Raw genomic sequence first — 13,461 nt, 5'->3', positions numbered from 1 at the left:
CTTAAACTTCGCAAGAGACAAGGGGTAAGACTCTGCCAATATTTCTAATAGCCACTCGATACTGCAGAGCTTTGAGAGCCGACTACTGTGGGAATGAGAGGGGCGACCTAAGCCGGCTGTCACCTTGGAAGCACAGAGGGATACAGCAGGATGCTGTATTATGTTGCCAGCATCTTTGTCTTCTCCACTGTGTTTTTGGAGACAAACCATTACAAGATGAAGCCTTTGGGGGCAGTGAGGCTGGATTATCCTCACAGACAGAGAACAGCCGAAAGGAGAATGAATCACAAATCACTTCTGGATTGTGCCCTGACAATCACCATAGTCACTTATGGCACTGAGTACGCTCCAACTAATGCGTTAAGGTGCTGGGATTGAGGCATTTTAAACAAATCGGGCAGTCAGCAAAGCCTTCCTCTGAAATATCAGGGTTAACGTATTTTTTGCAAAAAAACAACAAGGAGTCCGGTGGCATCTTAAAGACTAACAGATTTATTTGGGCATAAGCTTTCTGAAGAAGTGAGCATGTTTGGTTTTTTTTACCCAAGAATGCTTATGCCCAAATAAATCTGTTAGTCTTTAAGATGCCACCAGATTCCTTGTTGTTTTTGTGGATACAGACTAACACGGTTGCCCCCTGAGACTTGACATATTTTTTGCATTCTTCTTATTCTGTCATCAGAAAGGAAAGAGAAACACTCCCAGCCTGGGGTTCATCCCAGTGCTATAACTCTAGTTATGGGATCCCACCTTCTGCAAAGACATTTCCTGCCCCACCCTGCTTTGCAAGGTGATAATCTTAAAGGCATCTGTGGGAAGGGAGGGGAAGGCTGGCTTGGATTTAAACCGTTGTTTACCAAGCACCAGGTACTGTCTCTGTCGCTGTGCCCTGTCACATGTGCCTTCCCCCAAATCAGATCCTTCAGAGAGCAACTTCTGTGTACATGTGCTAGCATATGAGACTTGTGTTGCTGAGAAAGCAGGTCTGCTCTAGCTGGCCAAGTGATCCAAGGGCTCCGTTTACAAAAAGCCTTCTGCTGATGGTGGGAGTATAAAGATGTTTCCCTGGGCTGTGTGTTTGGTAGTTAAAAGGAATATAGTGACTCACTCTGCCTTTTTATTTGAAAGATTCCCCGTCTGAAGATGGTCCTTCATGCACAGGACTCCCACTCTGTCCCAGCTCCCTTTCCATGCTACAAGAAGCAGGAGATTGTTTAACCCGAGACAGCTGAGTTCTTGCCTAAGCAGCAACAGATGCCTCTTCTAATTAGAAGAGGTTTAGACAAAGAAGCTTGTTTTTAAAGTTTGATATATACAGACAGAGCTATTTTTATCCAGGACGGAGAATCACCGAGCCCTTACATCTGGTTCCCATGGCAACATCCACTGCACAAGTTTGTTTTAAAAAAATTTGATAAAAGAAAAAAGAAGGTTGAATTTACCAAGAAGATTGAATTGCAATTGTATCATTAGTGGGTTTTATCTGAGTAGTGAAGGGGTGTGTGCGTGTGTGTGTGTGAGAGAGAGAGATATGCCTGTACAGCATTAGTCTCTTGTGAAGATTTTTTGTCTGCCAGCCTGGTTCATCATTCCCACAACATGGGGATGTGAAATACTGCCCATAGTCACCCTTGAAGGGAAAAGCTCTGATTATCTGTGAATATCCAGCCCTTGGCACTGTGTTTTCCCAGTGCATTCCTGCGAAGTGAATAGCTGGCAGAGAAACCTTGCTCAGTCCTATGGTGCCAGTGGATTAAAGTCAAAGTCAACTCCTGCAGTATCTATATGGAGCCGTACAGCAGCCATGCTCACTGGAGGAGTGTGGTAGGGCACATTGCAGAAAGAGGAGTATCTGCTTTGCATAAGTTATGCTAATTAACTGCCTTCCACGAGGAGCGCTTAGATTCTGCTGAGTTGTTTGCGTGTATGATTTATCCATATCTCACTCCTCTTACGCTTTTGTTTTGCAGGGGCCTTTTGTGGCAGCCACTTAGTGATAAAGTTTTAATCCTGGCATTACTGATTTTGGCTTTTCTCCCCCCACCCTCACAGGAAAGTGGAGGACTTGCAGTTCCGAGTGGAGGAAGAATCCATTACCAAGGGAGATCTGGAGGTAATTTGCAGCACACTCGCTGTAATGTATTGTCTGCAATTGCTTTTGAAACCTTAACAATTTCTGCTGCGTTTTGCCCAGCTCTGTGACCAGGATGTGTTAGTAATTGCTGTGCAAGGCTGACTGATCACTTATTATAGAAAGGCATTGATAGTGAATATTATAGACTGAATTGTGAAAAATTTCCCACAAGGTGTTAGCTGGTCATCGTTATTCCTAGAGATCCATTTAGGATTAACCAGGACCAGCTTGCATGGTTTTTAAACCTGACTTTGTCCTAAGTCATATTGAACATCCATGTTAATTAAATTGTGTGCGTGAATGCATTCTAACATACCTTTTCCCACTGTTCAACCACTGTCCCTGGCCTCTCTCTCATTACTATCCACTTCAGTAAGGTATATGATCCATAGCCAGTGGGAGAGCAACTGTATCCCAGCTGTATCTTGGTACAACGCCACGCATTGTGATCTAAGCCTTCATCCTCCAGGACTTTTCAATGGAGTCCTCCTGTCACAAGCACAGACAGTTGTGGTTTGACAGGTTTGACATTGCAGTGCCCTTTTTGGGAAGGCGTAGGGGTTTTTCTGCACAACGGCACTGCAGTCAGCTTTGCACAAAAGCAATCAGCATTGGGAGATGACTTTCTGTCTCAGATTCCAGTTCAGGCATGGTTTCCCTTACAGGTGGAGTAAGGAAGAGTGATCTTTCAGAAAGGCAAAGCAGTGTCCAAAATCTCCCCTTCCCCTTTCCCTAGGCTCTAGAATTAGGCTCGTTAAGTCAGCCAGGCATGTCGAGGGAGCTGCTTTAGCAATCAGTAGTTTAGCAGTAAATCGATACGAGGCCAGAAGCTGGCTGAGAAGGCAAATCCTTAAACTAGGAGGCTCCTAGGCTGCGGTGTGTTTTTCTGGACGTTAGAGACACAGAATTGCTTTGACCACCCTTAAGAATAAATCTCTGCTTTTTACTGGGAGGAGAATGGGGGGGTGGAAAGGTGGAGGTCAATACTGTGAGGGGAGCTTTGCTAAAGCTTTTCTAGTGCAGTGAGCCGTGCCTACGGAACCCCTCAGTTCCGGGTTTGAACCCAGCCAGGGGATAAATTGCAATGGAACAGGGCTTTTGAAAGGAGTGTTGTTCATTTTCACAAGATGCACAGGACCAAATGCCTCAGTGATATTTGGTTCCTGGATATTATTGCATGATGTACGGCTGGGTTATTCCACAGATGAAGCAATTGCGAGTAAAAAAAAATAAAACAGAGCTTGCTGATTGTACAGGATGTGGCATTGATAGTGATCGATCTTTTACACTCAGCTTACCCCTGTGTGGAGCTCCCTATCAGTGTCAAGCTTCTCCATCTTCAGTCACCAATCGGAGCAACAGGGTAATTCATTTGCTACGGTTTACTCAGTCTTTGATCTCTTCCTGAGAATGACCCCTTGGGATAGATCTTCACTTAACTTGGAGTCTTACTTAAGTGTTGCACCTACCTTCCATCCCATCATTTACACAGCAGACCCTCTCACCCAGGTTTAGTGCTGTTAGCCAGGCTACCTGGCCCAGCTGGGGCGATAGGCTAAAGCCCGAATGAGGTTTTCTCTCAGGCTGGTAACCCCCTCGCTTTGCAGTGAGGATGCAAACTAAACCACTCAAGTGCTGTTCATCCACCACTGCCTTCCCACAATTTCACCTGAGGGCATGGCTACACTTGCAGATGTACAGCGCTGTGAGTTAAACCCGCCTGCGGAGAGTGCAGTAGGGAAAGTGCTGCAGTGTGTTCACACTGTCAGCTGCAAGTGCCCTAGTGTGGCCACATTTGCGGCACTTGCAGCGGCATTGGGAGCGGTGCATTATGGGCAGCTATCCCACAGAGCAGCTCTTCCCATTCTGGCGCTGTGGCTTATGGGAAGGGGGTGGAAGGTGCAGGGCATTCTGGGTCCTGTCCCAACACCCCGTGATGCATCGTTTCGCATCCCAGCAATCTCTATTCTTCCCTCCACATTTGGTGCCGTCTTTCAACATTTTTGTACTGCATGCTCTGTCTTCCCTTTTGGTCTTTGGGAATGGAGCCCGAAGTGCTGAGGAGTATGCTAGTCAGTCTTGCCAGCACGTCACATTACACAGTCGAGTTACTCCTTAAGCTACAAACTTACAGACGACGATGTCGACTCGCATAACGCATATGACACGAGATAGCTTGTGGCATTCATGGACATGCTCACCACCATGGAACGCCGCTTTTGGGCTCTGGAAACAAGCACTGAGTGGTGGGATCACATCGTCCTGCAAGTCTGGGATGACGAGCAGTGGCTGCAGAACTTTCGGATGAGAAAAGCCACTTTTATGGGACTGTGTGCTGAGCTCGCCCCCACCATGCGGCGCAAGGACAAGATTGAGAGCTGCCCTGCCGGTGGAGAAGTGGGTGGCTATTGCAGTCTTGAAGCTGGCAACTCCAGACAGCTACTGATTGGTCGCTAACCAGTTTGGAGTGAGAAAGTCGACCGTTGGAATTGTATTGATGCAAGTTTGTAGGGCCATTAATCGCATCCTGCTCAGAAGAACCGTGACTCTGGGTAACGTGCATGACATTGTGGCTGGCTTTGCGCAAATGGGTTGCCCCAACTACGGAGGGATAGTAGATGGGTCATACATTGCAATTCTGGCACCGGGCCACCTACCCTCCGAGTACGTTAATCGCAAGGGGCATTTCTCTGTGGTTCTCCAGGTGCTTGTGGATAACCGTGGATTAACACAGGCTGGCCCGGAAAGGTGCATGACACACGCTTCTTTTGGAACACTGGCCTGTTCAGGAAGGTGCAAGCTGGGACTTTCTTCCCAGACCAGAAGATCACCGCAGGGGAAGTCAAAATGCTTATTGTGATCCTTGGAGACCCCACTTACCCTTTAATGCCGTGGCTCATGAAACCCTACACAGGGAGCCTTGACAGCAGCAAGGAGCGGTTCAACAACAGGCTGAGTTGGTGCAGAATGACTGTAGAGTGTGCTTTTTGCTGTTTAAAGGGCCGCTGGCACTGTCTGTATGGGAAGCTGGACCTGGCTGATGACAACATCCCCACAGTTATATCTGCGTGCTATATCCCCCATAACATTTGTGAAGGGAAGGGTGAAAGATTCACTCAGGTATGGAACTCGGAGGTTCAACACCTGGAGGCTGAATTTGCACAGCCAGAGAGCAGGGCTATCAGAGGGGCCCAGCGTGGGGCTGCAAGGATTAGGGATGCCCTGAGGGAGCAATTTGAGTCTGAAAGCCACCAATAATATTTAATGTCCTGCACGGGAGTGAAGAGCGGTGGTTCCAGTGTTGTTAGGAATCTGTGTTTGCTACGCTGGCTTGCAGTGCCTGTTGCTTTCCTGGACTAAGGTATCTTTTACTTAATGCAATAATAAAGAAAGTTTTCAAAGCGAAAAAATCCATTTATTTAAAAGAAAATTCATGTATTGAAAAGAAACACAACTGCTTGGGAAACAGGGCAAGGGGTGGGGTGGGGAACAGTTCAATCACAGATTTGCGTATGTCCTGTTGTCATACTCTGCCTCCTGTCTGGAGTGCTGTGCAATGAGCACTGCACTTCAGGCTGGCTAAAATGCATGGTGATGGGGTTGAATGCAGTCGGTAAGGGTCGTAGTTTTTAAGGCTGGGTGGTGAAACGACAGGTTTTGGAGGAAGCTGGTGGCAATAAGAAACTGGATGTGGGGGAAAGTGGGTTGGAGGTGACATGGGGGCACAAGGGAAAGAGTTTTGGGACAAGGGCTGAAAGAGGGGGCAGGCGCGGAACTGCTCCGCCTGCATGGCTACGAGGGCCTGGATTGAATCCGCGTGGCACTCCATGATGCTTAGCAGCCACTCCTTGCTTTGGTGCCGGCGAGCCGCATTCTGCTGGTGGACCCTCCTTTCACTCTCCAGCCACTCCTGTGCTTTTTGATTTTCATTAAGTGACTGCTGCGTTACTTCATGCACCATGTCTTCTTTGCTTCTACGTGGCCTCTTCCTAATTCTTTGGTGTCTTTTGGCTGGTGATAACACGGACGGACGGTGGAGATCTCAAGGTTGCATCTGTAAAGGCAAAATGCAACACTTAACAGAGGCAGCATTGTTCACACCAGACAGAGCAATGATTCGCCTGTATTTAAAGACAAGCACAGTCAACACAATAGCAGAATTTGCCTGTCCCAAAGTGAGCACACACAACCCACAGGAGCCCCAAAATGGTGAGTAAGCACAGGGGCAAGAGGGACTGATTGTTTCACAGCTGTACTGTCCTCTGGGTTTCTGTGCCTTTGGGAGAGCCAACAGCTGCAGGGGGCCCCTATACTCAACACTGTCCCCATGTTTTCCACAGGAGTTCATCCTGGAAGATATCTCGCTGCTGAGGGTGACCTGGGAAGCAAGGGAGGGTCTTCTACTGCAATGTGGCTTCCGCCCTGGCCCATATGCAGCTTGTCTGTGTGCAGCCATGCTCTCCCTGCCCCTCACGGCACAGTGGCGTGAACTTGTTAGCCTGAGAGGGACGAGGAGCGTAGTAGCTCTCCCAAGGAACCTAAGCAAGCTTATTGCCCAAGTTGCAGCTGAGACCTTTGAAGAGATCACTGAGGCCGATTTACTGCAGTGTGAGAGAGCACATCAATGCCCTATTCTGCATCTAGGCATGCATGCAGCCCTAACCCTCCTCGTCCCAGGAGCCTGCACCAAATAACTTCCTTCCCAAAATAAAATCTGCCTACCGGGCACCTCCTCTGGTGTTTGTCCTTCCCCAGGCACCGGCCGCTGCGACTGGCTACCTTCTTCCTGGCTTGAGAACAGCTCCTGGCTGCATGCATCTAGGGATGCCGGGATGTCTTCCTACTCCTCAGGACCCTTGCTCCCACTTTCCTCCATGTCTTCCTGCCTTGCTGAACTGGGCTCTGACGTGTCAGTGGTGGTTCTCGGAGTGGAGTTGGGGCCGCCCCCAAGTATTGTGTCCAGCCCTTTGTAGAAATGGCAGGTTGCGGGGGCAGCACTGGAGCGGCTGTTTGCCTCACGGGCTTTGTGGTAGGGATTCCGCATCTCCTTCACTTTAACCCTGCACTGCAGTGTGTCCTGGTCATGGCCCCTTTCCAGCATGTTCCTTGATATGTGCCCAAAGTTATCGTAATTCCTACAGCTAGAGCGCAGCTGGGCCTGGGCAGCTTCCTCCCCCCAAACACCAATGAGGTCCAGCATCTCACCATTGCCCCATACTGGGGATCGCCTGGCGTGTGGAGGCATGGTCACCTTGCTGAGCAAACAGGAAGGGGGTTTTCAGAATTCTCAGAGAACTTAAAGGGCGGGTCTGATGGTTGCTCACTTGAGGGGAGGGCAATAGAGTTCAAAGTGATGACCAGAGTGGCTAGAACAGGCATTGTGGGACACTTCTGGAGGCTGATCAGAGCGCATTAACAGACCAGGGTGTACGTACCAGCACCGCAGCGCTCCAGCCAGGGCACAGCAAGCGTTACACCTCTCATGGAGGTGGATTACCAGGAGTGCTCCAGCTGTGGAGTCCGGGCGCTCTGCGTGCCTTGCCAGTGTGGACGCGTAGTGAGTTAGGCCACCCGGGGCTGCTTTAATGCCCTCTAACTCGCAAGTGTAACCATGCCCTTAGTTAATAACTGCAGTGAAGGCAGACCCTAAGGGACTGAATGTGATGGTGGTTGAAATTTTCAAAAGCACCCAAATGACTTAAACAAAAGCCCCATTGAAAGTCAATAGGACTTGTGCTCCTTGATCACTGTAGGGGCTTTTGAACATTCTAGCCAGAGGGCTTTTTTGTTCTCTGAACATGTGTTCCCTAGTGAAACCCACTAGCTCGTTTCATGTAAAGCCGCCCTAGAGCCATGCAGTGGTTACTGCTTTCAGTCACTACCATCCTTGTTCAGCTTTGAACTAGCCAGCTGGGTCATATATACACTGCAATTAGACACCCACAGTTCAGGCTCCTAGGGCTATTGAATTCCAATGTAAACGTTCAGACTGGGGCTACAGGCCAAGTTCTGGGATCCTCCCACTTTGCAGGGTCCTAGAGTCCGAGCTCCAGCCCAAGTCCGAATATCTACGCTGCAGTTAAACAGCCCCTTAGCTCTGGCCCTGTGAGCCCAGGTCAGCTGGCACGGGCCAGCCTTGGGTTTTTAATGGCAGTGTAAACACAGCTCTAGAGGCAAAAAAGTCCAGTAACCCATTGTCAGTTGCCCCACCCCAACCTTTCTACATCCTTTGCCCTGCTGACTGTCTTTGGGGAGCTGTGATTGCAACATTTGTCCTTCAGGAAGTTCCAGCTTTCATTCTTCATTAAAAGGCCATTTCTAGGTCCTTCCACATTGTACAATTAAGCAACGGGAGGCTACAAGGTTGCGAAATACCATCACCTCCCCGCGGAGCCCAAGAGCATCATGTTAATGGTGTCTTGTGTGACAAAGTTCCTCCTCTACCTTGGTGGGTCCTGCGCTTATTGGCAGATTTGCTCACCTCAGTGATCTTCCCCACAGTCTGGATCAACTTCTCCTGTGTCTGATCAGGAGTTGGGAGGTTTGGGGGGAACCCAGGCCCACCCTCTACTCCGGGTTCCAGCCCAGGGCCCTGTGGATTGCAGCTGTCTATAGTGCCTCTTGTAACAGCTGCATGACAGTTACAACTCCCTGGGCTACTTCCCCATGGCCTCCTCCAAACACCTTCTTTATCCTCACCACAGGCTCCTTGTGCCTCTTGCTCCCAGCTCTTCACACGCACTTCCTCTCCTCTAGCTCCTCCCCACCTGACTGGAGTGAGCTCCTTTTTAAACCCAGGTGTCCTGATTAGCCTGCCTTGATTGGCTGCAGGTGTTCTAATCAGCCTGTCTGCCTTAACTGCTTCTATCAGGTTCCTGATTATTCTAGTGCAGCCCCTGCTCTGATCACTCAGGGAACAGAAAACTACTCATCCAGTGACAAGTATTTTTGCCCTCTACTAGACTCCTGTACCACACTGGCCTGGGTCTGTCACGCTTGGTTCTCTGGGCTTGGGGAGGAAGTAACCTGAAATTACTTCTGAACTCAGAGTCTGCGCTGCCCAAGCAGACTGAAGCACTAGACTCAGTGCCTGTGGGTTGTACATAACAGCAGTGTTAGCTTTTTAAATAGAGCCTGACCCACCCCAAATGCTCAGACACTCAGTGATGTAAACAGCGCTGATGGCATCTGTGTAGGTCATTTTATAAAACAGACTGGTGTGCTCGCAGCCAGCCGCGTTCTAGCACAGAGGTGACATTCCAGCACATCCCTTTGTGAGAGGATCGCTGCATCCACATATTGTAGCATCCCTCGCTGCAAACAAGCAAGCATAGCACTTTCCTTAACGTTCATTCAACTGGACAATCCAGTGACTGGGCTTTTATTCAAGGATGTGAGCAAGGTCAGATGTTTTATTTGGGCAGGAAGGGCCTAGCACAAAATGTGCTTTATCAAGGAGGGTGACAAGACCAAGTGCAGCTCTGTGCAGGTTAGATATGTTTTTTGGCCGCCTGTAGTCTGTGACTGCAATTTTAGTAGCTATAAAAGCTGCAGGGCTGTCTAGCTAGATCTCATTTATACTGAGAGGACAGGGACCTCCAGAACAATGAGTAGATTGTCTCCATTTATGTGCTTCTGTAGTGATCCTAGGGATGAGAAGGCTGATGTCATAAGTAACAAACAATAGCAAGAACAGTGTGTGTGGAGTGTAGGAATACTATTGATCAGATTGTCATACGGTGCATGCCAGTTATCCCCACTGAAGAATTGTAGAATAATAGGATTGGAAGGGACCTCGAGAGGTCATCTCTTCCAGTCACATGCACTTAGGCAGGACAAAATGTTATCTAGACCATCCCTTACAGGTGTTTGTCTAACCTGCTCTTAAAAATCTCCAATGATGGAGATTCCACAACCTCCCTGGACAATTAATTCCAGTGCTTAACCACCCTGACACGTAGGAAGTTTTTCCTAATCTCCAACCTAAGCCACCTTTGCTGCAATTTAAGCCCATTGCCTCTTGTCCTATCCTCAGTGGTTAAGGACCTCTTCCTTGTAACAACCTTTTATGTACTTGAAAACTGTTATCATGCCCCTCTCACTCTTCTGTTCTCCAGACTAAACAAACCCAGTTTTTTCAATCTTCCCTCCTAGGCCATGTTTTCTAGACTTTTAATCATTTTCGAAGAGAAGAAAGATGCTGTCAATTGATCATCTTCCCATGTTGTTCCTCCGGAACTCTTAACCCAGTGTATTTCAGTGGAGTCTAGAGGTCTCTACCCAAATATTAGTAGGCATAAAGACAGGAGCAAGCCACAAAGCTCATGTTCAGATTTGGAATTCTCTAAAATGTGGAGATATTTGGATCTGTGATTTTAGTTCCCTGATGGATGTAGGGAGGAGCTGTGACGTTAGGCTCAAAACATCTCATAGAATGTAGTGTGACCTAGATCCAGGCCCATCTCTAGGCATTATGGTGTTGCCATAGCCTTTAGCCTTTATAAAATGAGAGGCAAATGCAAGAAAGAGCTAAAGCCTATTTATAATAGATGATTTTATAATAGGAAACCTTAAAATCCTTAGTCGACACTATTGCAATCATCCGCTGGAATTCATGAGATACCTCATGCATTTTAATGAGAAATTAGCTATTCATATAGCTCATAATGTGTGGGTAGTAATTAGGGTTAAAATTAGACCTGAGCCATAAAGTTTGGATCTGAATTCCCTCAAATTTTGGGGTTGAGTGGATCTCAGATTTTGCCCTGGTCTAATTAGGGCTGGATGAAAGGGTTTGTATAAAGTAAAAGATGACATGTGAGTTCATCTTAATGTTGGGGGAAAAAACATATTTGAGGTCTGGAAACATTCATTTAACTTCTCTGTTTTTCATTTCCATATGCCTCTGGTCTTCCAGGGTTTTGGCTAACAGAATACTAAGGGAAGCTGCTCTGTGACATTTCCAGCTGAACCAGAAACAAAAGTATCAGTGTCAGGTATCTTGCGAGATTCCTGGCTTAGTTTTGAAATGGATCAGTAAAAGATCCCACTTTTGGAGCGCTTATACCTGACCCCTTGAAGAACAGAAGTGGGTGGGAAATTACTACCATTAAAAAGATTCTGAACTGCTAGTTCAGATAATTTGTGAGTCCATATAGCTGAAGGTTCAGTCAAAGACATTGGCCTAGCTGTTACCGTTATAAATTCATACTAAAGCCATTGAAGTTAATGGAATAATTCAGGATTAACAGCACTATAAGTGAAATCAGAATCTGGTCAAGCTCTTAGGAAGAGCATCTGTGAGCTATGTGGAGATTGGGGGGAAAAGCCAGTCAACATGAAAGCAAATTTCCCCCTTTTCCTTTACAAATATCCAGCTCATGTCTGTGCTTCACTAAGGTTCTTTGGCAAGCCTGACAATGCTTGGAGACGTCTTTTAAGAGACATTGTTTGTCTTCTCCACCTGGGGTCAAATAGGATTGATGAAACTTGGAAGTGTCCCAAATATACCCCCCACAGCACACCTTTCAAGATCCATTGGTCCTACATGTGCCTTTTACAACCTGTGAGGAACCTCATCCAGTGCATTGAATGCCCCAGCAAACTAGACGATTATTACAGTCTCGAATGAACTCACACAGAAAAGTAGTAAGACAAAAACACCCTATCACCTGGGGCTGAACAGTCACTCCACAGCTGACCTCTTAGGCCTCGTCCTTAAGAGAAACATGCACAACACCTTCAAAAGATGAGCCTACGAGCTGAAATTCCTAACTCTTCTAGACACCAAAAATCATGGACTGGACAGAGACACTGGTTTTATGTCTCATTACAACAATCTGTAACCCACTAGCTCTCCTTTGTCCTCTGACCGCAGAGGTGCTAATTGCCTGCTTCATTTTGAGCGGTTTCTTGCAATGTGTTAACTCCTTATACTTAATAATTGGCTCCACCTTGTGTTTAGCTGTGACACTCTGATTCCCTTTCCCAGACCTGAAGAAGCGCTCTGTGGAGCTGGAAAGCTTCTCTCTCTCACCAGCAGAAGTTGGTCCAATAAAAGATATTACCTCACCCACCTTTGTCTTTCTCATATCCTGGGGCCAACATGGCTACGAAAATATTGCATGTACCTGACAGTATTGATTTTCTCCATATTTGATCTGATGTTTAATAATATTTTCCAGACTTTAAAAGAAAATACAGATTGGTGCAAACTTAAACTTTCTCCATTCACAGAAAAGGAGCCAAAGCTCATTCATTCTTTTCCATCTCAGACCAGATTGTAAAGAAAAAAAAATGTAAATCAATTCAGGCTTGGGAATGGGGGGAGGAAATAATGAAATGGCGAGTGAAAGACAGAAAATTGCCTAGAACAACTTAAGGAACCTTATAGTCCTTGTCATGCTGTGGTCTTGGTGGACAACTTTGTATTCAGTAAAAAATAGTTTTGAAAGTTAAAAATGTGGAAGGTGAAGTTTGCAAATTGGTTCCCCCTCCCCCTTTCTTCACAGGGAATTTACATGATATCGGTGACCAACACTGATGTGCTTAAATAATAATTTTGCTACCAACAGAGGAGTGTTATCTAGTTGTTAGGGCAAGGGACATTGAGTCAAGACTTCTGGGTTATAATCCTGACTCACCCACTGAATTTGGGCAAATAACTTAACCTCTCTGTGCCTCAGTTTACCCAAGTAAGGGGGGAGGGGTTGTGAGACTCAATATTTGAAAATCACTTTGAAATCCTTAGCTATAGATGCTGTACAAATGCAAAGCACTCAGTTATACAATTGTTTTCTACTTAAATTTTCTCCATTGCTTTACATGAGGCATATTTTCTGGTATTGTCACTACACTGCACAGCTTGCAGTCAACTACGTCATAGTTCAAACTCTCTCTTTATTGCAAAAGACGAATGAGAGTCTCAGTAATTTTCAGTGCACTGCAGTGTGCAACTCTGCCAGTAAGCAGCCTCCAACTGCCCACATTGGCTAAGAGTGAGCACAAGGCCTCCGGTGAATGGTCTTTAATTGGTGCATAGACCTTGTACTGACGCCCACTGCGCTGGGGTGGATTTCTTCTGTTGTGAAGTGTTCTCACTATCGCCCCCATTCAGGAAAGCACATCAGCGCCTGCTTCAGTCTCATCGCCTTTAGTGGGACTCAAGCCCCCTAGATGCTTTGCTAAAATGGGCCCCTATAAGAGGAGTCCACTGTGTCTTAAATAGCAACCCTGAGAACCATGTAAAATCCCTTAGTAACCTAGTTCTGTTTGGATGAATTTTCCTGCCTGTTCAGACATTTATTCTCTTCCCGTTGTGAACTGCC

The 13,461-nt window shown here is 46.9% G+C and overlaps 1 protein-coding gene across 3 annotated transcripts in view; it reads left to right on the top strand.

The window, feature by feature from the left end:
- CLIP2 (CAP-Gly domain containing linker protein 2) overlaps positions 1–13,461 on the top strand; it is a 126,745-nt gene that overhangs the window by 87,666 nt on the left and 25,618 nt on the right. For all 3 annotated transcript variants that reach the window (XM_030536732.1, XM_030536733.1, XM_030536734.1), the window contains one exon: positions 2,053–2,113. In XM_030536732.1, the coding sequence (XP_030392592.1) occupies positions 2,053–2,113 (61 nt within the window). The remainder of the gene's footprint in view (positions 1–2,052; positions 2,114–13,461) is intronic.

Source organism: Gopherus evgoodei, chromosome 17, assembly GCF_007399415.2.
Source record: "Gopherus evgoodei ecotype Sinaloan lineage chromosome 17, rGopEvg1_v1.p, whole genome shotgun sequence".
Classification (NCBI taxonomy): Eukaryota; Metazoa; Chordata; order Testudines; family Testudinidae; genus Gopherus; species Gopherus evgoodei.
This window is presented reverse-complemented; position numbering and strand designations above follow the sequence as displayed.